The 21561-nt window shown below is 37.3% G+C and overlaps 1 protein-coding gene across 5 annotated transcripts; it reads left to right on the top strand.

The window, feature by feature from the left end:
- Positions 1-1070: 1070 nt before the first annotated feature.
- LOC310734045 (eukaryotic translation initiation factor 2-alpha kinase 1-like) lies at positions 1071-20020 on the top strand. 5 transcript variants are annotated; one of them, XM_083555643.1, is made up of 15 exons: positions 1197-1215; positions 7007-7174; positions 7778-7914; positions 8027-8070; positions 9267-9360; positions 9450-9530; positions 9613-9709; positions 10444-10501; positions 10587-10911; positions 11003-11108; positions 12920-13026; positions 13611-13737; positions 13916-13995; positions 14147-14380; positions 19671-20020. In XM_083555643.1, exons 2-15 carry the CDS (start codon positions 7039-7041, stop codon positions 19785-19787), a joined length of 1743 nt encoding a protein of 580 aa, XP_083411769.1. In that variant the 5' UTR covers positions 1197-1215; positions 7007-7038; the 3' UTR covers positions 19788-20020. The 5 variants fall into 5 exon arrangements, with proteins under 5 accessions (XP_083411768.1, XP_083411769.1, XP_083411766.1 ...); XM_083555640.1 differs by lacking the exon at positions 1197-1215 and adding an exon at positions 1255-1851; XM_083555641.1 differs by lacking the exon at positions 1197-1215 and adding an exon at positions 3222-3346.
- The last annotated feature ends 1541 nt before the right edge of the window (positions 20021-21561 follow it).

Raw genomic sequence — 21561 nt, forward strand, 5'->3', positions numbered from 1 at the left:
AGATTGCATCACCACCAAGCTGCCAGTGTTGGACTTTTGAACAAGTAGTTGTATAAATGAAAAAAATTGTAAATCCTGGAAAGGACGTTGGCTAAAGCCATAAATGTAAAGGTTTTTTTTTATTTTTGTATTAAATAAATAGCTTTGAGTGTATTTAGTGTTTGTGATATAGTAATTTGTCCATACAGATACAATATATAGAGAAGGTCAGAAGGAGTTGCATTGTGTGTTTGTGGATTTAGAGAAAGCGTATGACAGGGTGTCGAGAGAGGAGTTGTGGTATTGTATGAGAAAGTCAGGTGTGTCAGAGAAGTATGTGAGGGTGGTGCAGGACATGTATGAGGACAGTGTGACAGCATTGAAGTGTGCAGTAGGAACGACAGATTGGTTCAAGGTGGAGGTTGGACTGCATCAAGGATCTGCTTGCGGATGATATTGTGATTTGTGGTGAGAGTAGGGAGCAGGTTGAAAAGAGCCTGGAGAGGTGGAGGTACGCGCTGGAGAGAAGGGAAATAAAAGTCAGTAGGAGTAAGACAGTGTACATGTGTGTGAATGAGAGTGAGGGCAGTGGAGTGATGCAGTTGCAGGGAGAAGAGGTGGAGAAGGTGGTGGAGTTCAGGTACCTGGGGTCAACAGTGCAATGTAATGGAGAGTGTGTTAGAAAAGTTAGGAAAAGAGTGCAGGCAGGGTGGAGCGGGTGGAGAAGAGTGACAGGAGTGATTTGTGATAGAAGAGTATCTGCAAGAGTGAAAAGGAACGTTTATAGGATTGTGGTGAGACCTGTGATGTTGTATGGATTAGAGACAGTGGCATTGAGTAAAAGACAGGAGGTGGAGCTGGAGGTAGCAGAGCTGAAGATGTTGAGATTTTCATTGGGAGTGATGAGGATGGACAGGATATGCGATTGAGATTGTGAGATGTGCAGAAGAGCGACATGGGGTCTATAAAAAGAAGAATGCTGAGTATGTAGCCATAAAGATTTATGGATGTGTTGAAGAAAGACATGCAGGTAGTTGGTTTGAAAGAGGCAGATGTAAAGGACAAAGTAGTATGGAGACGGATGATTCGCTGTGGCGACCCCTAATGGGAGCAGCCGAAATAAGAAGATATAGGAAGGTGTCCAAGTTTGTTGTTGAGATTAATTTTCGGTATCACTCCTAGCTTAGATATGACATTTAATGTCTGATTTATGTATGTATTTATTTTTCTAATATGGTTAGTATTAATTTCTGCGCAAAGTTGTTGCATGTATGTCACTTTATTTAGAAACGTTTCATCATCATCACCCCAACGGTGACCATTTAGGGACAATGTACAAATTCAAAACCGTTTGGGATGCTTTAGCGTATAAGAGGACCGTTTTCTTGGGTTGTAAACGAATGTTCTTGTATGAGTAAAAAGAGATATACATCGGATCGTAAGTAGGTTTGTATAAACTGCCTATATATCGAGTACTGAGAGATTTTTGGAATGTGTTATAAAACAGTGTGGACTTTTTGAGACGCTCCCTGATCGACAGCGTGGTGGAATTGTGACTGCTAGCAGGCTGGTTTTGTAGTAAAGTAGTTGCTGTTGTTTTTCCCTGGGATGTTAAACCGCATAATCGAAAAATGGACAATCTTGATTCTTAAAAAATGCTTTATAAAGTAAAGGGTTTATAAAGTGCTGGTGGTGCCATGGCAGAGGAAGAAGGTTCTAGTAATAAAGCTTGGAAGGTGAGGACCAAGCCCAAGGACCTGCTGCTTCACACACAGCTCAGGGACTGGGACAGCGACTGGAACAGCGACTGGAACACGCAGTCTGGAGGACTGTTCAAGTTTACACAGGAGGACGAAAACGTCCAGTTTGACAGTGAGTCTACTGATGATCACGTGATTAAAGCCTCCATATTTTTTTTAAAGTGCCTCTCACTATATTGCATGCAACATACACTCAGGTGAACAGCTGATCCCAATGTATTGGTGTTTTTTTTCATTGATACATTTAGTGACTGCATTACATCAGTTTTCCATACTCAGAATGTCAACCCCATCCATCAGCTTTAAGAGACCACCATAGACAGGGAGGTGCATTACATTGCAGTGACACTGGCATGCTGCAGGGTTCATTCTGTAAAAAGTGTTCTCTTAGTGTTTATTTTATTTATTTTCATTTATCTTTAGTAACTGCACTGGTTAGGGTCCTGGTGGAAGTCTGTAATGGAACTGGGAGGCAGGAAAACTCTGAAGATGTCACCCATGCCATCACAGGGCACACAGTAACACATCCATACTGATTACATACTACAGAGAGACAACTCATGTCTCATTGTTTATTTGTTTGATTTTGTATGGACTTATACGCTAGACTATTTTTCCCCTGGAGAAACACATATAAAGTACTATGCCAAAGGTTTAGGCAGGCGTGAAGAAATGCTGTGAATTGTTATTTTTTATCAATTTACAAAATCAATATTTGGTGTAACCACAATTTGGCATTTAACTGTACTTATGTCGGGGATTTAAGATCAGAGTCAGGTCTAGGAATAACCAGTTATACCAAGCATATGCTAATGCTTATCAATTTCATATGTATGTTGATACACGGTCATAAAGTGAAACAGAAACATCTGTGTAGGAGGCTTAAAACTGGGTGAGAAATAGCCAAACTCTGCTACTAAGATGAGGTTGTGGAAGACCGTTTTATGTCAGTGGACATACTGTACATCATTGCAAGGCTGAGCACAGCAAAAAGACACAAGGTCGCTGCTGCATCAGTTGAACAAGGTCTCTCTCAGGCAAAGATTTCAACACAGACCAGGGTTTTAACGTGCTGTTCAAGCTAGTTTGAAAAAAGCACAAAGCAACAATGTTGAAATTAAATGTTTTTTTACCCTCTGTATAACAAACCTGATGCATATCATTAAAGGATTGTTTATTATATCAGTAAGCTGATAAGCAAAATATCACATCCTGGGAAAATACTGTAGAAACACACAGATGTACATAAACTACAGCAGCAAACTCTGGATTGTTATTTATGAGAGATGCCATTGCATTTTATGATTGAGCACTAAATTCATAACACATAACTTGCACAACAGCTACACCATTTTAAAACTTGCTTAAAAGTTCTTGTATATGTGTTTTTTGTGTTTCCCCCTCATAATCTTGCTGTGAAACTGCCTAGAGGTGTGGATTAACATGTTTCATGCTGATAAGCGTTGTCTGTCCCTGCACTACTTATAGCTGAGCAGTGAAGACGTAACACCAGTGAGTGTGTTTTTAAAAACTGAATTTGAATGTAGACAGAATGGGTGCAGAACAAAATGATGTTTTTGGTTTGATAGCTAAATTTATTGCTGAAGGTAAGAACGGGGTTGTTTTTTTCCTGAGTCAAGATATCTCTTAGATCTCTTAGAAATAGTTTGTGTGTATATATAGGCCTTAAACAGACTGGGCTTTTTATGATATCATAACAATCTTTTCATAAACTACATACTTGTGCTTTTATTTTTAGGTATAGATATCCCTAGATCTCTAGATATTTCCAATAGTTAAATTAATTGACTGCATTACACACACCTCATGACACATCATTAGACATAAATCGTTAAATTCTTTAACTTTTAAAATACATAAATAATCATTTATTTGGTTTCCCAGATTGTCATGAGTTAACTCACAATTAATCACCACTTATGCACACATTTTTATCTGTTTAAAATGTACTCTAAATTAATACTTTTTAAGTTTTTAATACTCTAATCAACATGGGTATGGACTTAATGCAAATGTATGTTTATTATTAGTGAAACCGTACCCAACGTAGAGCATAAAGATTAAATATTCTTATAAATGTTATTTAATTTATAATTATGGTGTTTTAAATTACATAAATCATCAGGACCCCAAACATGGATGGTTTTAATTGTGCATCATGGCATTTTTTTGGTGCTTGATTTGAGACTTTCAACAAATGTTTAGTGATTAAAACTTATTTTTCCACTGGAATTTATCATTTCTTTTTATATCGTAGTGAATAAATGTGCTCCTGCTCTAATACAAGATGCACAAATTTGTATGGTCCTGTCAAGCAGACAAAAACATGAACATGATGAATAAGATGGTTTTGAATGGGTAAATGATGTTCAGCTGTTATTACTTAGGGTGTACTCACTGTTGTTGCCAGCCACTTAGACAATAATGGCTGCATGTTGAGACATTTTCAGAGGACAGTAAACCTATACTGCTATAAAAGCTGCAATTTCTATACTATTATTTGTTAAGAAGATATACTAAAATGGTTGCTGAAATGTAAGGGGTGCACTCACTTTTGTGATTATATTTTGTGTGTGTGTGTGTGTGTGTGTGTGTGTGTGTGTGAGTGAGTGTGTGTGTGTGTGTGTATATATATATATATGTGTGTGTGTAATATATATATATATATATATATATATATATATATATATATATATATATATATATATATATATATATATATATATATATATATTAGGGATGCACCGAAATGAAAATTCTTGGCCGAAACCGAGAAAGAGGAAAGCAAGGCCGAAATCTGAAACACGAAAGAAATTATGCCAATTATTATTATTACCATTGCATTTATGGCTATGATTGTGTTCTAACCTTACTAAAATCAAGGCATTTCAATTGCATAAATTAATATTAATGTTTCAAAGAATAAATCAATTACAAATTATGAATATATTTATTTATAGCACATTGCAACAATGCACAGGATAAAATAAATTAAAATTCAAACTTAAATGTTTAACTTAAATGCACTCTTCGGTACATTTAAATAATAATGTACAGGGCCTCTGGCCTGCTGAAAGGTTGTAAAATTAAATATGTTTTTTCACAAAAACAAAGTGCATTCAGAACAAGTGCAACTGCTTAAAGATACGATACAACAATATCACTGGGAAACTTCCTGCCTTTCCAAAAACGTCTGCCACAGCAGGAGTGCGCATGCTCGGAGGGGTTTTGCTTTTCTGTGCTATGTTTCTCTCATATTCAGCATAGCGTTCAGGATGTTTGGATTTCAGGTGATAAATTAAACCCGACGTGGAGAAAGTATTTGCAGACGCACCCCCTCTTGATGTTTCGTTTTGCAAATCGCTATTCCTGGGTCTTTATCAGATATACTAAAATAGGTCCACACCGCAGACATGTTGCTTCAGACAAGCAAGTGCAGCTCGTGGTTTCTGTTTGCGTCATCACAACAAACTGTTTCTTGCAAAAAAATGTTGCATTATATGTCATTGTAGGTGCATGTCCACTGTGAGAGACATAATCTAAAAAAAAAAACCCAGAAATCACAATGTATGATTTTGTTTAACTATTTATTTGTATGATACAGCTGCAAATAAGTATTTGAACACCTGAGAAAGTCAATGTTAATATTTGGTACAGTAGCCTTTGTTTGCAATTACAGAGGTCAAACATTTCCTGTATATTTTCACCAGGTTTGCACACACTGCAGGAGGGATTTTGGCCCACTCCTCCACACAGATCTTCTCTAGATCAGTCAGGTTTCTGGCCTGTCACTGAGAAACACGGAGTTTGAGCTCCCTCCAAAGATTCTCTATTGGGTTTAGGTCTGGAGACTGGCTAGGCCACACCAGAACCTTGATATGCTTCTTACAGAGCCACTCCTTGGTTATCCTGGCTGTGTTCTTCGGGTCATTGTCATGTTGGAAGACCCAGCCTCGACCCATCTTCAATGCTCTAACTGAGGGAAGGAGGTTGTTCCCCAAAATCTCGCAATACATGGCCCCGGTCATCCTCTCCTTAATACAGTGCAGTTGCCCTGTCCAATGTGCAGAAAAACACCTCCAAAGCATGATGCTACCACCCCCATGCTTCACAGTAGGGATGGTGTTCTTGGGATGGTACTCATCATTCTTCTTCCTCCAAACACGTTTAGTGGAATTATGACCCAAAAGTTCTATTTTGGTTTCATCTGACCACATGACTTTCTCCCATGACTCCTCTGGATCATCCAAATGGTCATTGGCAAACTTAAGACGTGCCTGGACATGTGCTGGTTTAAGCAGGGGAACCTTCCGTGCCATGCATGATTTCAAACCATGACGTCTTAGTGTATTACCAACAGTAACCTTGGAAACGGTGGTCCCAGCTCTTTTCAGGTCATTGACCTGAAGTCCTTTGTAGTTCTGGGCTGATTTCTCACCTTCCTTAGGATCATTGAGACCCCACGAGGTGAGATCTTGCATGGAGCCCCAGTCCAAAGGGAGATTGACAGTCGTGTTTAGCTTCTTTCATTTTCTAATGATTGTTCCAACAGTGGACCTTTTTTCACCAAGCTGCTTGGCAATTTCCCTGCAGCCCTTTCCAGCCTTGTGGAGGTGTACAATTTTGTCTCTAGTGTCTTTGGACAGCTCTTTGGTCTTGGCCATGTTAGTAGTTGGATTCTTACTGATTGTATGGGGTGGACAGGTGTCTTTATGCAGCTAACGACCTCAAACAGGTGCATTCTAATTTAGGATAATAAATCTAGTGGAGGTGGACATTTTAAAGGCAGACTAACAGGTCTTTGAGGGTCAGAATTCTAGCTGATAGACAGGTGTTCAAATACTTATTTGCAGCTGTATCAAACAAATAAATAGTTTAAAAATCATATATTGTTATTTCTGGATTTTTTATTTTTTTTTAGATTATGTCTCTCACAGTGGACATGCACCTATGATGACAATTTTAGACCCCTCCATGATTTCTAAGTGGGAGAACTTGCAAAATAGCAGGGTGTTCAAATACTTATTTTCCTCACTGTATATATATATATATATATATATATATATATATATATATATATATATATATATATATATATATATATATATATATATATATATATATATATAAAAACAATGTCTTTAATCATCAAGACACTTTTTTTTTTTTTTTGGACATACCACTCACCTTTATATTCACATGATTTAACACATCCTGTTTACTTCTCCTTTTTTGTATTAACCCAGCGTCTGACTCGGATAATAACTGTGAGGGGTTGATGGCAGGAAGACCATATCTGTCAATTCAGGAGTTTGCCTCTGCCATCCCAAACCACCTGCTGCTGGGGTCTCTGCTCGAACACTTGTGCTTTATGTACAAGAGTGACCCTGCCCAGTCTCGCATGTTGTTTAAGGGTAAGGTCATCAACACAAACAACTGCTGTGTTGCTACACTAAGAACTATGTGATTCATTCCACTTGTTTTTGGAATCACATTTAATCGGGGTTTATATTCAGCTCCAGAAAAATGGTTATAGAAGAAAGTGGCCTTGCAGTTAATTATATGAAGATGAGACAAGTAAGTTTAATTAAAGATGTTTGTGTGGGAACAGCTTGGGTAACTGACTATGTTTTAACACACAGGTTTTCAACCACCAGGCCATGGAACATTACTGGACTGCACAGAAAGAATAAATACTTTTCATTTTTATTTTATTTCCATTTTTCTTTTTATTTTTGTGATCTGCCAGGGTGTTTTATTAAAACAAAACATTCCTGCTATGCCGATTTCCAGAACTTGTTTCTGACAGTTATTTTCTTCTCTATGCATTGATAAAGCTTTCATTATATATGCAATTAAATTAATAATGAAATCTTTAACATGTATAATAGTAATACAATATGCACGTGAAAGTATATGGCCTCCTGGAGGTTTTCTTGTTGGCCATTTTTCTGAATGTTGTTACATTGTTTTCTTGCCTGTCTGTTAACATTGGATATTTTTTTGGTGTGTTTTAGTGATTGGTCAGCGACTGTCAACAATGAATCTCCTCTCTCCACTGGCTATCAGTGATGAATTCAGCACAGTGAGACTGCAGCACAGCCGGGCCTTTGCTAAGCTCCTGCATGCAGCCAGCTCATCCCTCTTTCCTCATGTAAACACAGTAACCTGAATAGCAATAACTGATTACATTTTCCTAGAGATAAAGGAAGATCTTTCACATTTTTTTTTTTTTTTTTTTTTTTTTTTTTTTTTTTTTTTAACAGGATCCAATGTACCTTAATGGTGATGCCCAGAACCCTGTGCAAAGGTGAGAAGATTAGGGAAGTGGTAGCTCAGTGGTTCAGGCTCTGAGTTACTGGTTGGAAGGTTGCTGTATGATGTATCATGGGTCAGCCATGATACAACACGATAGACAACATGCTCTGGCCTGTTTCCTAACAAGCTGGGATATGTGAAGAAAGATCCCACTATACTGTAGTGTATATATGACAAATAATCCTTATTTATAGGCCTCTCATTATTTCAGACTTTAGACAATCACAACATTTTAAGACTAGTTTGTGACACGCCAAGAAATGCCAGCACAAGGCTGCACGCAGTCACAGAGAGCACCGACATTCATAAGTCAGTGTGAAGAAAGACATCCTCCTGTGTACATCAGGAGCTGTGCAAATGGTGCTATTCTACCACATGTATTACCACTTCTGTTATTCTGACCACGTGCACAATTTGTCACCGAGCTCTCTTCACCGGAAACAACATGACTTCCGCAGCCTCCCTACTCGCCAGATTTGTCTCCTGCGGACTTTGCCTTCTTTCTGAAGATGAAGATCTGGCACAAAGGTCAGGGTTTTGACACATTTCAGAGATCCAGCGCAAATATGCCTGACACGATTAGAAAAGAAGACTTTCATGATATGTTCCAGAAGTAGCAGAAATGCTGGAAGCGCTGTACTGCTGTGCAATGGGACTATTTTTAAAAGTTGGGGAAGATGTTCTACTAGATTTTGGAGTCTGATTGTGGAGATTTGTGCTCATTCATCCACAAGAGTGATAGGATCTGATGTAGGGTGAGGAGGCCTGAGGTGCAGGCAGCACACCAATTAATCCCAGAGGTGTTTAATAGGGTTGAGGTCAGAGCTCTATAGCAGGCTTCTCCAGATCTTCCACTCATCCCATATAAAACTTATCTTCATGGAGCTAACGTTGTGCACAGGAGCACTGTCCTTCTAGAACAGTTTTTGGTCTGCTAGTGCAAGTGAAGGGAAAATGTAAATCTACTTCAACCAACACAATTGTGTGCCTCAAACCACATGTGGCAAAAAAAAAAAAAAAGTCCAGTGTACCAATAATTTTGTCATTTGTATTATGTATTTAACACGAATCTACAATTACATGCAGTTTTGTAAAGAGAATACACAATATACAGAAGTGATTAGAACTGTAGGCAGTTTTACTTTATATGCCTATTCTGTAGATCTTTTAGTATTCTTTATATTTTAGAACAAAAGATGGTCTTTTCCATACCTCTCGCTACCTCAGTGAATTTGATGAAATCTCACCGCTAGGCAGAGGAACATACGGAAAAGTCTTTAAGGTGTGGTAATCTATGACACTGTATTTTGCTTTCAAATTCAATTTACTAATCTTTTTACACTTTAGTGATATATTTTACTCTTTATTTAGGTGAAAAACAAGTTGGATGGACAGGACTACGCTGTGAAAAAGATCCTGATCAAGAATGTGACGAAGTATGACTGTATGAAGGTAGACCGATGTCCTGATGTAAACAGGTGATTTTGTATGACAATGTGTCGAAATGTAAAATTGTATAAATGATTTGTTGTAGGTCTTAAGGGAGGTCAAAGTTTTGTCCAGCCTTCAGCATCTGAACATTGTTGGATATCACACTGCATGGATGGAGCATGTGCAGCCTCCAGTGAATAGTAAATCACTTACATTAACTTTTATCTTACCTGTCTTACTTTCCTCTTGTAAGGAAAGAAACCTTTATTTCTGACTTCTTTGCTCATCTGTCACTTTCCCTTACCTCTAGAATAGTGTTACAAAATCTAAATTTTAACCATACATGTTTGCCCTGGCCTATTTAAAGTAGTGCAAGTGTTTCTTTAAATTATTATAATTATGTAAATGATGTAATTATTACATTATTAACATCTCATTATAATCTGCACTGATGTTGTTCTCCATATGTGCATATTCATTAGAGTGTACATTATTGTAGAGTAAATAAGACACAGCTCTGATTCGGCCATGAACATTTATTAGTGTCTAAAGCACTCATAGTCGTGACAATGGTATAATCATTTGGGACACAATATGACCAATGTTCTGGGGTTTTTTTGGATACAAATCTCGAAGAAGCTACTCTCTACACAAAGAGAGATTTTTTTTTTTTTTGCTACATCATGCTGTTTAGTACATGGCAATTAAAGATGCTTTCTAGCGTTGATATTTTAGAAACATCACCAATGACTTTCATATCACTGGTGATGTTGCTAATTGTAGAAAGTGGAATTTTACATGGTAAACGCAGACAAGCAGGGTGATTCACTCAATGAAATGGCCCAGGGTGGTTATAAATAATATAGGCACTATATGCATAACTACTAAACCACAACTTACTGTTGTGTATTTACTAATAATGAATTGCTTCCAGATTCACCTACCTCTCTGCCTGCTATACCGGCTTCTGAATCATCATCACAGACAGAAAGGTTGGATCATTCCTTTTTTTTTTTTTTTAAATGGAGCAGATAAGCATGCCTACCACAGTGTAATTCATTAAGTTTTGTTTTACAGACTTGCTGAGGAGAGCACCAGTGGATCCTTCATCGTTTTTGAAAACTCTAACTGTTCAACAGACAAAAAAGGACCACCTACAAACATGCTTAAAAATAGCTCAAATAATATTCTAAGCTCTCCGATAACAAAAGAGCAGAGCTGTCAGGTTGTGTCCAAAAAAAGAGCAGGCTTTTCACAGAACTTTGTGCCATGTACGTTCCTGGAAGAGCCGCATGCTGTAGGGGAGACTTGTCCTGCACTTCAATGGGAAAGTTCAACAGTGTCAGACGAGTCGTATGCTGATATGAGCAGTCAGCTGTGTGGTGAAAACCATTCAAAGGATGTATGTCCCCTATCAACTTCTAAGCAATGCTGGGGGGAAAATGTATTGAGTAATGCTTTAATTTATTCACGTATGTATGTCCATTCTACAGGTTCAGTACCATTTAATGCTTTACATCCAAATGCAGCTGTGTGAGCGTTCATTAAAAGACTGGATTCAGGAACAGAATGCTACACAAAAACTAGATCTGTCAACAGGTACATTTAATGCTTTATTTACTGGCATATTCTACTTGCTCTGTATAAATGATGGTGGTCATGTCCCTGCACATTTACAGGTGCATCTCAATAAATTAGAATATCATTCAAAAGTTGATTTATTTTTAGTAATTCAATACAAAAAGTGAAACTTGTATATTATAAAGATTTATCACACACAGACCGATATATTTTAAGTGTTTTTTTATTTTTATTTTGATGATTATGGTTTCCAGCTAATGAAAACCCAAAATTCAGGATCCCAGAAAATTTGAATAGCATTGAATTGCAGCATGGCAAAGAGGCGATCAGTCTGTGACGCTGCTGACTTGTTATGGAAGCCCAGGTTCAGCTCTTCTATGTTGTCGTGTTGGTGTCTCATATCTTCCTCTTTACAATACCCCATAGATTCTCCATGGGGTTAGGTCAGACGAGTTTGCTGGCCAATTAAGCACATGGGTACCATGGCCCTTAAACCAGGTATTAGTACTTTTGGCAGCGTGGGCAGGTCCTGTTGGAAAATGAAATCAGCATCTCCATAAAGCTGGTCAGCAGAGGGAAGCATGAAGTGCTCTAAAACTTCCTGGTAGACGGTTGTGCTGACCTTGGAGCTAATAAAACACAGAGGATCAACACCAGCAGATGACATGACTCCCCAAATCATCATTGACTGTGCAAACTTTGCACTGTTCCTCCAGACTCTGGGACCTTGATTTTTAAATGAAATGCAAAATTTTCTTTCATCTGAAAAGACAACTTTGGCCCACTGAGCAACAGCCCAGTCCTTTTTGTTCTTTTCCCAGGTAAGACACCTCTGAAGTTGTCTCTGGTTCAGGAGTGGCTTGACACAAGAAATGCATCAGTTGTAACCCATGGATATGTTTGTGCGTGGTGGCTCTTGAAGCACTGACTCCAGCTGCAGTCCACTCTTTGTGAATCTCCCTAAATTCTTGAAAGGACTTCGTTTCACCTTTTTCTACCACATTTTTACCTTTCATTCAAATTTCCATTAATTTGCTTGGATGCAGTGCTCTGTGAACAGCCTCTTCTTTAGCGATGACCTTCTCTGTCTTACCCTCCATGTGCAGGGTGTCAATGATCGTCTGGACAACAGTCAAGTCAGCAGTCTTCCCTCATGATTGTGTAGCCTGTAACAGACTGAGTTGCCATTTAAAGGCTCAGGAAACCTTTGCAGGTATTTGGATTTAATTAGCTGATTAGAGTGTGACACCACAAGTCTCCAATATTGAACTTTTTCACAATATTCTAATTTTCGTAGATACTGAATTTTGGGTTTTCATTAGCTTTATGCCCTAATCATCAAAATTCAATAAATAAACACTTGAAATATATCCTTCTGTGTGTGATGGATCTACATAATATACAAGCTTTTTTTTCCCCTTACCTCTTGAATAGTGTGACAAAATCTAAATTTTAACCATACATGTTTGCCCTGGCCTATTTAAAGTAGTTCAAGTGTTTCTTTAAATTATTATAATTATGTAAATGATGTAATTATTACATTAACATCTCATTATAATCTGCACTGATGTTGTTCTCCATATGTGTATATTCATTAGTATTCATTAGAGTGTACATTATTGTAGAGCTAATAAGACACAGCTGTGATTCGGCCATGGACATTTATTAGTGTCTTATATTAGTGTCTAATATACAAGCTTTTTTTTTTTTTTACTAAAATAAAACCTTTTAATGATCTTTTTATTTACCTATATGCACCTATACATACATATACAACATCAGTCTCTGTGAATATAAATGCACGCTGGTTACAGTTTCTTTATTTGCAGGTTCCTTACAGTCATTTGATTCTCGACAAGCATTTGACATCTTAAAACGAATACTTGAAGGGGTCGAGTACATTCACTCCCGTGGAATTATGCACAGAGACCTTAAGGTGGGATTGTACAAATTTCTTCAAAAAAATCATAAATAATCAATAAAACTGGTTGCTGTGCGATTAGGAAATGGGGTGTGACATTAAAAGGGAATGTTTCTCTCATGTAGTGTTCTGACTGATTTGTTGCATGTATTGCTACATGTTGTGTATGAACCATAGATAAAAGCTTGAGAATTAACTACTGATCAGAACAGAAACAGAATCTGTAATCATGTTTTATCTTTGAAATCTTTTGAACGATGTAATAGATTTCTATATATTCAGGAAAAAACACTACAGACTACATTTATTTAACGTAATAAAAAAAGTTTAATTAATCTTTGCTTTAATCTCAAGGTGTTTAATAAAGCTGATGATCCTGGCCTTTTCTATTATATTTGGGCAGACGTCCTGTACAGATTTGATAATTATTTTATGTGTTCTATGTTGGTGTTTAGAAATGAAAGAGCTCTGCAAGCGACCTCGCTGGTAGAGAACTTGCTAAACTTAGCAAAATTGTTTCAATATTTAGTCTTTCAAGAAAACTTGTGCTTGTGCAGCAAAAAACATTGTCTTGAAATGTGCATTGCTTTTGCTTATAGCCAAGGAACATTTTCCTGCATGGCCATGAGTGCCTTGTAAAAATAGGTGACTTCGGCTTGGCTTGTACGGATATTGTGATGAATGAAAACGAAGAGTGTTCCGGTTCTCACATATGTGGAAACGCAGGTGAGATTTATGATTCCAGGATGTTGACAAAGGCCCACATTACACCATCATGCTACACTATATTATTAAACTATGCAAGCCTATTTATCTATAGATCCTGTAGTAGTTAGTATTATGTTGTTGGATGCATTTCAACTTTTGTATCAAATCCTGAGTTTAGAAATATGTTGTTTTTCAGTGTCCTCTCACACTACAGGAGTGGGCACTTTTGTTTATGCTTCTCCAGAACAGCTACAGGGCTCTCATTATGACTCAAAGGTAATTAAATCTACTCAGTATTTATAAACTATAATAGAACAGTAGTATGAACAGTTATAAAGAGCAGCTAATTGAATTACCTGATAATATACACAAAGTTCGAGTGATTTTTCTGAACTTGTCTCAAAGTATCTTTCCTTTGTGTTTGCAGTCAGATATGTATAGTGTCGGAGTGATTGCTGTCGAGTTGTTCCAGTCATTTGGGACTGAGATGGAACGTGTGCAATCACTCAGAGACCTGAGGAAGGGAATGGTTCCAGATGACCTGTATAAGACCTGGCCAGTCCTGGCCAAAAAAATAAAGCTGCTGACCTGCCTGGACCCCTCAAAGCGACCGAATGCATCCCAGCTACTGCAAAGTGATCTCTTTAACAACAAAGACCAAGTACATAAGACATGATTTACATTTAAATTTGGCACATAGGCTAATCATTTTCAATCTGACAGTGTTTTATTGCAGTTTGCCTCACCAGTGTCAGTGGTAAACGAAGTGCACAAAGCATGTGCTTGAGTTATAGAAGAGATACACTGTAAAATATTACTCCAGTTAATCACTTTAAACTTTTACTTGAGTAAAAGTACAAAAGTATTTGCCCTCAAATATACTTAAGTATCCAAAGTACTATGAATTACTATGGTTATAATGTTCCTATTATCAATCCTATTAACCCTAACCCAATCTATTAATAGAATGATATTTATAAGTCAAACACTGATTGATATCTACAAAAATGATCAGGAACCCAAAACCTTCTTTTCAGCTAATTAAAAACAATGTGCAAATAAGGCCCCATGTATCAGATCTAATTAAAAAAACAGAGTTTGGCACCAGCATGTTGCAGGGCAAGCTGCTACGTTCTTGTTTTTTCTTTAATGTTTGTGTTGTTATACGGGTTATTTCTTTTTTTTTTCTTTCATAGTTCTGTTTTTAGATGTGTTGTTGAGGTATGACAGATTAACACTTTTGGACATTCAAACCTCAGTAAAATGTGTGGATTATCAGGGTGTTTTTTGTGGCTATGGTTTTATCTCAGCTAAGCTCCTGATGTCCTTACCGCCAGAGTTATCTCGTCTGCACTGCGGCATGCTCTTTTAGAAGAGGTGACATAAAAGATTAGGAAAGCATGGCGGAAGGTTAGCGAGGAATGTAATCGAACTCCATGCAAATGATCTGCTACTTCAAATGTGGCTCCTACATTCAACACTCAAAATGGGCGGATGGGTTATTGTCACCTGAAGGAGATAAAAGTACCCGGCGTTAGTGCAACCACAGTCCATGGATCTCATTACGGTTAAAGCTGCACTGTTGAATGTGAGGTCAGTAGGAAATAAAATGTTTGTCGTGGTGGTGGTGTAGCTACACTCTTCAAGAAGACATTTAAATGTAGTTTACGAACAGTGGAGAAATCTACATGTTTTGAGCTACAATTCAAACCGGGACTGTCCTACATGGTTTTATGCGCACTAATTTATCGCCCATCTAAAATGGATAAGCATTTCATCCTGAAGTTCTCAGAATTTCTTTCCTTTATTGTGTCGGCCACTGATAATCTTTTAATCATTGGTGACTTTTACATCTATGTATGCTGTCTATCGAAACCTTTTGTTAAGCAGTTTTCTGACCTTGTGAACTCTTTTAACCTAACACAGTCAGTATGTGATGCTACCCACAGGCATGGTCATACTCTTGATCCAGTTTTATCTATGGGACTGTCCATAGAGCCTTAGTGGACAATTGTATATATGACCACAGATTTGTTATATTTTGGAACGGAAACGCACTTCACCTGTGTTCTGAGCTGCATGGCATCGGGAGAAAAACCTTTCACCGGTGGCGCACGACGATGACAAAAGATAAACTCCCCAGTGAAATACAGTGGTACCTTGACCTACGAGTTTAATTCGTTCCGTGGACGAGCTCGTATCTCAATTTGCTCGCACATCAAATCAGTTTTCCATATTGAAAATACTTAAAATGGCATTAATCCGTTCCAACCCTCAAAATGACACCCCGTTTTTATGTTTCATGTTATTAAATTGGAAAATACATTTCTAAATAACAAATCTTGTATAAAAACATAATAGAAAGAGTATGTAAAGATATAATAAGGTTTCATTCAGTGTATTTTCCTTGGAGATGAGACGACTTGAGCTAACGAAAACGCCGGTTTTGGGTGTGTGTGTGTGTGTGTGTGTGTGTGTGTGTGTGGAGGGGGGTAGAGGCGATAAGCGAAGGCGGAGGGAAAACTCATTTTTTACTATCACTCCTGTACAGTACGTATCCCTAAACTTTAAAATTTTTACTTTTTCTTCTTTGCTTATCTTAATTTTCGTCACAATGTTCGCTTTCTTGCTTCGCTTCGCCATCAGCAGCGGCGTCTCGAGCACGTAATTTTTTGCTCGCGTAACAAAGCAAAAAAAAATCGACAGAGTGATCGCTCGTACCTCGGAAAACTTGTACATTAATGCACGAGTAGGTCAAGGTACCACTCTAGTTGTGAAAGGAAGAAGGAAGACGGTGAACAATCACTTACTTGGAAGGCTACTATTTAGATACAAGTCGTTGTAACGTGTTGGGTGAAGGGAGAGCTCACTAAAACTCCAGTTGCAACAGAAATCATATAAGCACAGACAGGTTTCCAAAACTCGTGCTTTTTTATTTTCTTGGCAACAGCGTTATGGGTTAGTCAAAGAAACTTAGAAATGAGCATCATAAAATAATAGGAACATAATCACACACACGCAGTAATACCTGAAAGAATGCAGTGGCAGGCTATTCCCAAAATACCGCTATGCTCCTAATAGAAGCGCAACATATCGCATTTAGTGTCTTTCGTTAAAGCCTGTGTAAAGTTCATTAGTTTCAGTGTAGACACTGCAGCTTATAGACAGGTGCGGCTTATTTATGTTGAAAAAAACTTTTTTTTGCTAAATTCAGTGGGTGCGGATTATATATGGGTGCGCTTTTTAGTCCGGAAATTACAGTAGCTATTGTGAATAGTTCTTTATCAGAAGGTGATGTTTCATCTTGTTTTAAACATGCAGTGATTTTTCCTTTAATTAAAAAAAAAATGGTCTTGAGGCTACATTGAGCAATTTCCGGCCCATTTCTAAACTACCATTTTTGTCTAAATTGTTAGAAAGGTAGTTTTAACTCAAATGACTCCTTTTTTAGCAGGAGACTGATCTCCTGGTTTAATTCCAGTCTGGTTTCAGAGCTGGTCATAGTACAGAGACCACTCTGGTGAAAGATTTAAATGATTTATTATTAGCGGTTGATTCTGGGATGGCTGCTGTTTTAATTATGTTAGATCTTAGTGACGCATTTCACAAGATGGACCATCCAATTCTATTAAAACGGTTGGAGTGTGTGGTGGGTTTTAGGGGATCAGCTTTGCAATGGTTCCACTCATATCTTAACATTCTCTGTTAATTTGTGAATGTTTTATTCTCTGTGGTTCCATTAAAATATAGTCTTCCTCGAAGCGCTATTTAGAGCCCTATTTTGTTTTCCTTATACGTGTGTCCCATAGGATCTATTTGCTGTTGCCACAACATTTTTTTATCACATGTATGCAGATGACACACAAATGTATCTACCGCTGAAGGTTGGAAATGAGCAGTTCTTAAATTGTTTAGGGGAGGTTCAGGCTTGGCTGTCGAATAATTTTCTTCCGCTCAATGATAAAAAGTCTGAGATCACTATGTTTGGTCCTCCGAAGGTGAAAGAGAAGATAGCCAATGCTTTTGCCCCCTTAAAAATTACCGTTAAAAAAAAGATGTGAAATCTCTGTGTTATAATTGATTCATCTTTGAGTTCCGATACACAGATTAATTCAGTGATGATGAGTAGCTTTTATCAGCTCAGAATTATTTCGAAGCTAAAACCTTTTTTGAGTTTTAAAGATTGTTATTCATGCTTTAATCTTATCACGACTAGATCACTGTAATTCTCTTTATGCTGGGATCTGTCAGTGGCAGCTTGCAGCTTGTGCAGAATGGCGCAGCTAGACTTCTGACTGGCACAAAAAGAAGGGAACACATCACTCCACTGCTGTCTTCTCTGCACTGGCTGCCCGTCAAGTACCTCATGGAGTTTAAAGTTTTAGTAATAGCTTTTAAAGCGATACACAATTTGTCTCGAAATTACATTGAAAATCTTGTAGGGTCTTACAAAGCAGGTAGGTAACTAAGATCAATCATGCACTGTTGGCTGTTCCACAGTCTAAAGAAATCAAAAGGTGATTGTGCTTTTGCCGTAGTAGGTACTAAACTGTGGAATGCACTCCCACTTTATATTCACCAAGTTCTTCTATGGAGGGCTTTAGGTCTCACTTGAAGATGCATCATTTTAGTTGTGCTTTTGAGTTCAGGATAAAGTGAATTGGGAACCTGTATTTGTGTTTGTTTTATATGTGTGAAATGTTTGATGTGCGTACATTAATTTTAATGTTGCTGTTGGGCACTTTGGGCAAAGAAGTTGCAGTTAAACATGCTATATAAATAAACAGAAGATGAAGTTCACGCTCTACTCTGATTAGTGGCTTGCTGCTAGTTTGACCAGTTTTTATCCACTCGTGAATAAAAAGAAACAACTGAATTAGCAAAAGTAAAAATAAGATATTTGACTTTAAAATGTAGTGATGTTAAAGTTAAAATCTCCCCAAATAAAAATACTTTAGTAAAGTACAGATACACAACAGAGCTACTCAAGTACTTCATTACTGTCCACCACTGATCACTGTAAAATAATTTGTCACGGTCAAGTTAGCGGCAAGTATGACGAGTCCAGTGAAATTCTTAGTGGCTAAATCCTGAATGCTTTGAGGATATGACTTATTTTGTTTGGATTTGTTTTCAGATTGCTTTATTTTAAGTTATTAATATGACACTACATGGTTTCCTGAAATGAAATAGATGTGCAATTTAAACTTCATGATGTATTTCATGTATAAACATGCAATGACTGTCAGATAATAAGATTTAGTCATGCAATAGATCACAAAATTGAATCTTCTTATACCAAGATTTACAAGATTTCTCCTAAAATATGAATGTTTCTTTTCTGCAAACTAGATTTTATGAATACCAAGTTTCTTGGTATGCAAATGTTTTATGAAGAGATTTGACAGACTGTAAGGATATTTTTCATGTGTGTAAAGTATGTGTATGTGTGGGGGTTTTATTTTGTGTGTGTGTTTATCTATCCAAATTTTTTAATCTGCTGCACTGACACTGAACAGATATTAACTGTTATTTCTTCCATATTGTAGCATAGATTAAGCACATTTTAGAATTCTATTGTGTTCATAATTACAGGATAGAAAGCAGAGAGAAAACAGGATTGTGTTTAAGCATTGTTGAGATTAATAGTAAGAATAATTATACTTAATAGTTTTGGGGATGGCAAGATGGACTGTAAAGTGGTAGTTGGTTAGTTTCTACAAAATCCCCACCAAAAAAGAGAATTATCAGTAACAATTAAGCAATGATCATTTGAATGGATAAAGATTGAGTCATTTATTATTAGCCCATGTTTGTAGGTGTACATTTACTATATATTAAATTATATATAAAAAATTATTTAGATGGGGGGTGGAGGCTATTAACAGTGTGCTAAGAATTAAGATAAAATGTTTATTAATCATATAATATTTGTCTACTCCAATTTCTAGGTAATCTACAGGTTACAACAGAGGGTTTCAGAGCAAGCAGAGGAAATCAGTCAGCTCAGAAGACAGATCAGTGAACTACAAACCACAAAGGATGGACCAGAGAAAGCATCACTATAATAACTACTGACGATACTTTACAATGTGACACTTTGACATATTATGTGTATAGTTTTATTTATTTTTGTGACCTGTTCCTATGCATGAAGTCAACTTTGCCAGGGTTTATAAAGACAAATACATTACTGTTCATCTGAATAGTTATCTGAGAGACTCAGACCACATAGATTTCTGGGCACAGTTTCACGTTTTTCTTTTGTCATTAAAATATTAAAGCATTTATATTTCTGCAATTGATGGTTAATTGTTTTTTTTAAATTGTTGTTGTGCATATGTTACACTTCCTGAGCTTAGCGCTAGTGTGACCACATTACCTGTACACAAGGTTAAAACATTTTTATTTTTTAATAGAAGGACATGTATTGTGCTTTGCAGATGCCTATGTAGTCATTGGTTCTAATTAATCTATGAAACCTAATTGGCAAAATTTTTAAATAAACATGTAAACAAAATGTAAACGAAACAAAAATATTAACAAAGGTGACAACAGGTGTCTGGCGGTTGCCCCTGCAAAAGTGCATTAAAGTTAATGAATACCTGAAATGTATTATCCTGCCTAAATCATGCTCATTTGAGTGTGTGTGTGTGTGTGTGTGTGTGTGTGTGTGTGTGTGTGTGTATATATATAACACACACACACACACACACACACACACGTATGGATGTAGCGTTTATACAAGGGCGCGCGTTTTTTTGAAAAATGCTACATTGAGAGCTACTGGAATTCTGAGAGGCCCGCCCAGTTGGTGACGTAATGTAATGCATCCTGATTGGTGGAGCAATTGCCTCCTAAAGCACCAATGAGCGTAAGGCACTCTTTGTTATACCCGTTGCCTCGGAGATTTCCGGTTATTTCCAGATCAAGCGTGTACGGTAAGGAGCGACGAATAATAGCTGAATGTGTTTAATAGCCTAATTTTCGTATTTTCAGAGTTTTTAGTTATAAAAATATTTTCCATGGTATTTTACTACGTTTCTTGTGTGTGCTAAAACTGAGTTTAGATACTTTGGAAAAAGTCGGTTTTTATAAATGTTTTGTAGCGCGATGCTAAGACGCTAGCTAGGTAACCTTTGCCGATGGAATAAACATACTGTTTTCCATAATTATTATGCCAAGTACATTCATCCTTTACCGTAATTTCATCTTTAGAGAAAGGACAGTCTTTAAGGAAAGTTTTTTTTCGGTATTTCTTCGTAATGTAAATCCGCTGAGAGGTGCTTCTATGCGATCGTGCACACGCGCACTCAAGATCGTCGCTAATCGTGTGTATGGGTCTCGGTCTCTCTGTCTGGGTATTAAATATAATGTCTTTTTTTCTAAATGACCTGATGATCTAGATTTATAAGCCGTCGCTTTGAGTCAGGAAGGCATTTCCCCCCTTCAAAATAGTTAACCAGAAATGTGGAGAGAATTACCTGTTACTGTATAATATCTTACAGTGTAAATAGTATATGTATTATTTGAGTGTTGTTGTTTTTTCACGTACACGCTAAATTGTGCATTAACCTTCACCACATTTACTTCTTAATCACACACATGTATTCTGCCTTGCTCCTACTTTCATTTCACTTTACTCCAGCGCATCCCTCCGTCTCTCCACGCTCATCTTATCCTGTCACGTGCGCGCACACACATATACACACACACACACACACACACACACACACACTGACAGTTCCGATCTTAAGAGATTTGTATTAGGGTGTCCCAGGTTCGCTCGCTTGCTCTTTCTCTGCGATTCTCTGAGACTAAAGTTAACACAAAAATCCAAAC

Source organism: Silurus aristotelis (genome assembly GCF_946808225.1).
Source record: "Silurus aristotelis genome assembly, chromosome: 12".
Lineage (NCBI taxonomy): Eukaryota > Metazoa > Chordata > Actinopteri > Siluriformes > Siluridae > Silurus > Silurus aristotelis.

What these genes read in the sequence shown, in the direction of transcription:
- LOC310734045 (XM_083555640.1), top strand. Translation starts at nt 1,677, where the DNA reads ATGGCAGAGGAAGAAGGTTCTAGTAATAAAGCTTGGAAGGTGAGGACC. An exon ending in GCCCAGAACCCTGTGCAAAG is followed by an intron (nt 8,071 to 9,266) that starts GTGAGAAGATTA and finishes TTTATATTTTAG; the next exon opens with AACAAAAGATGGTCTTTTCC. An exon ending in TCTTTAACAACAAAGACCAA is followed by an intron (nt 14,381 to 19,670) that starts GTACATAAGACA and finishes TCCAATTTCTAG; the next exon opens with GTAATCTACAGGTTACAACA.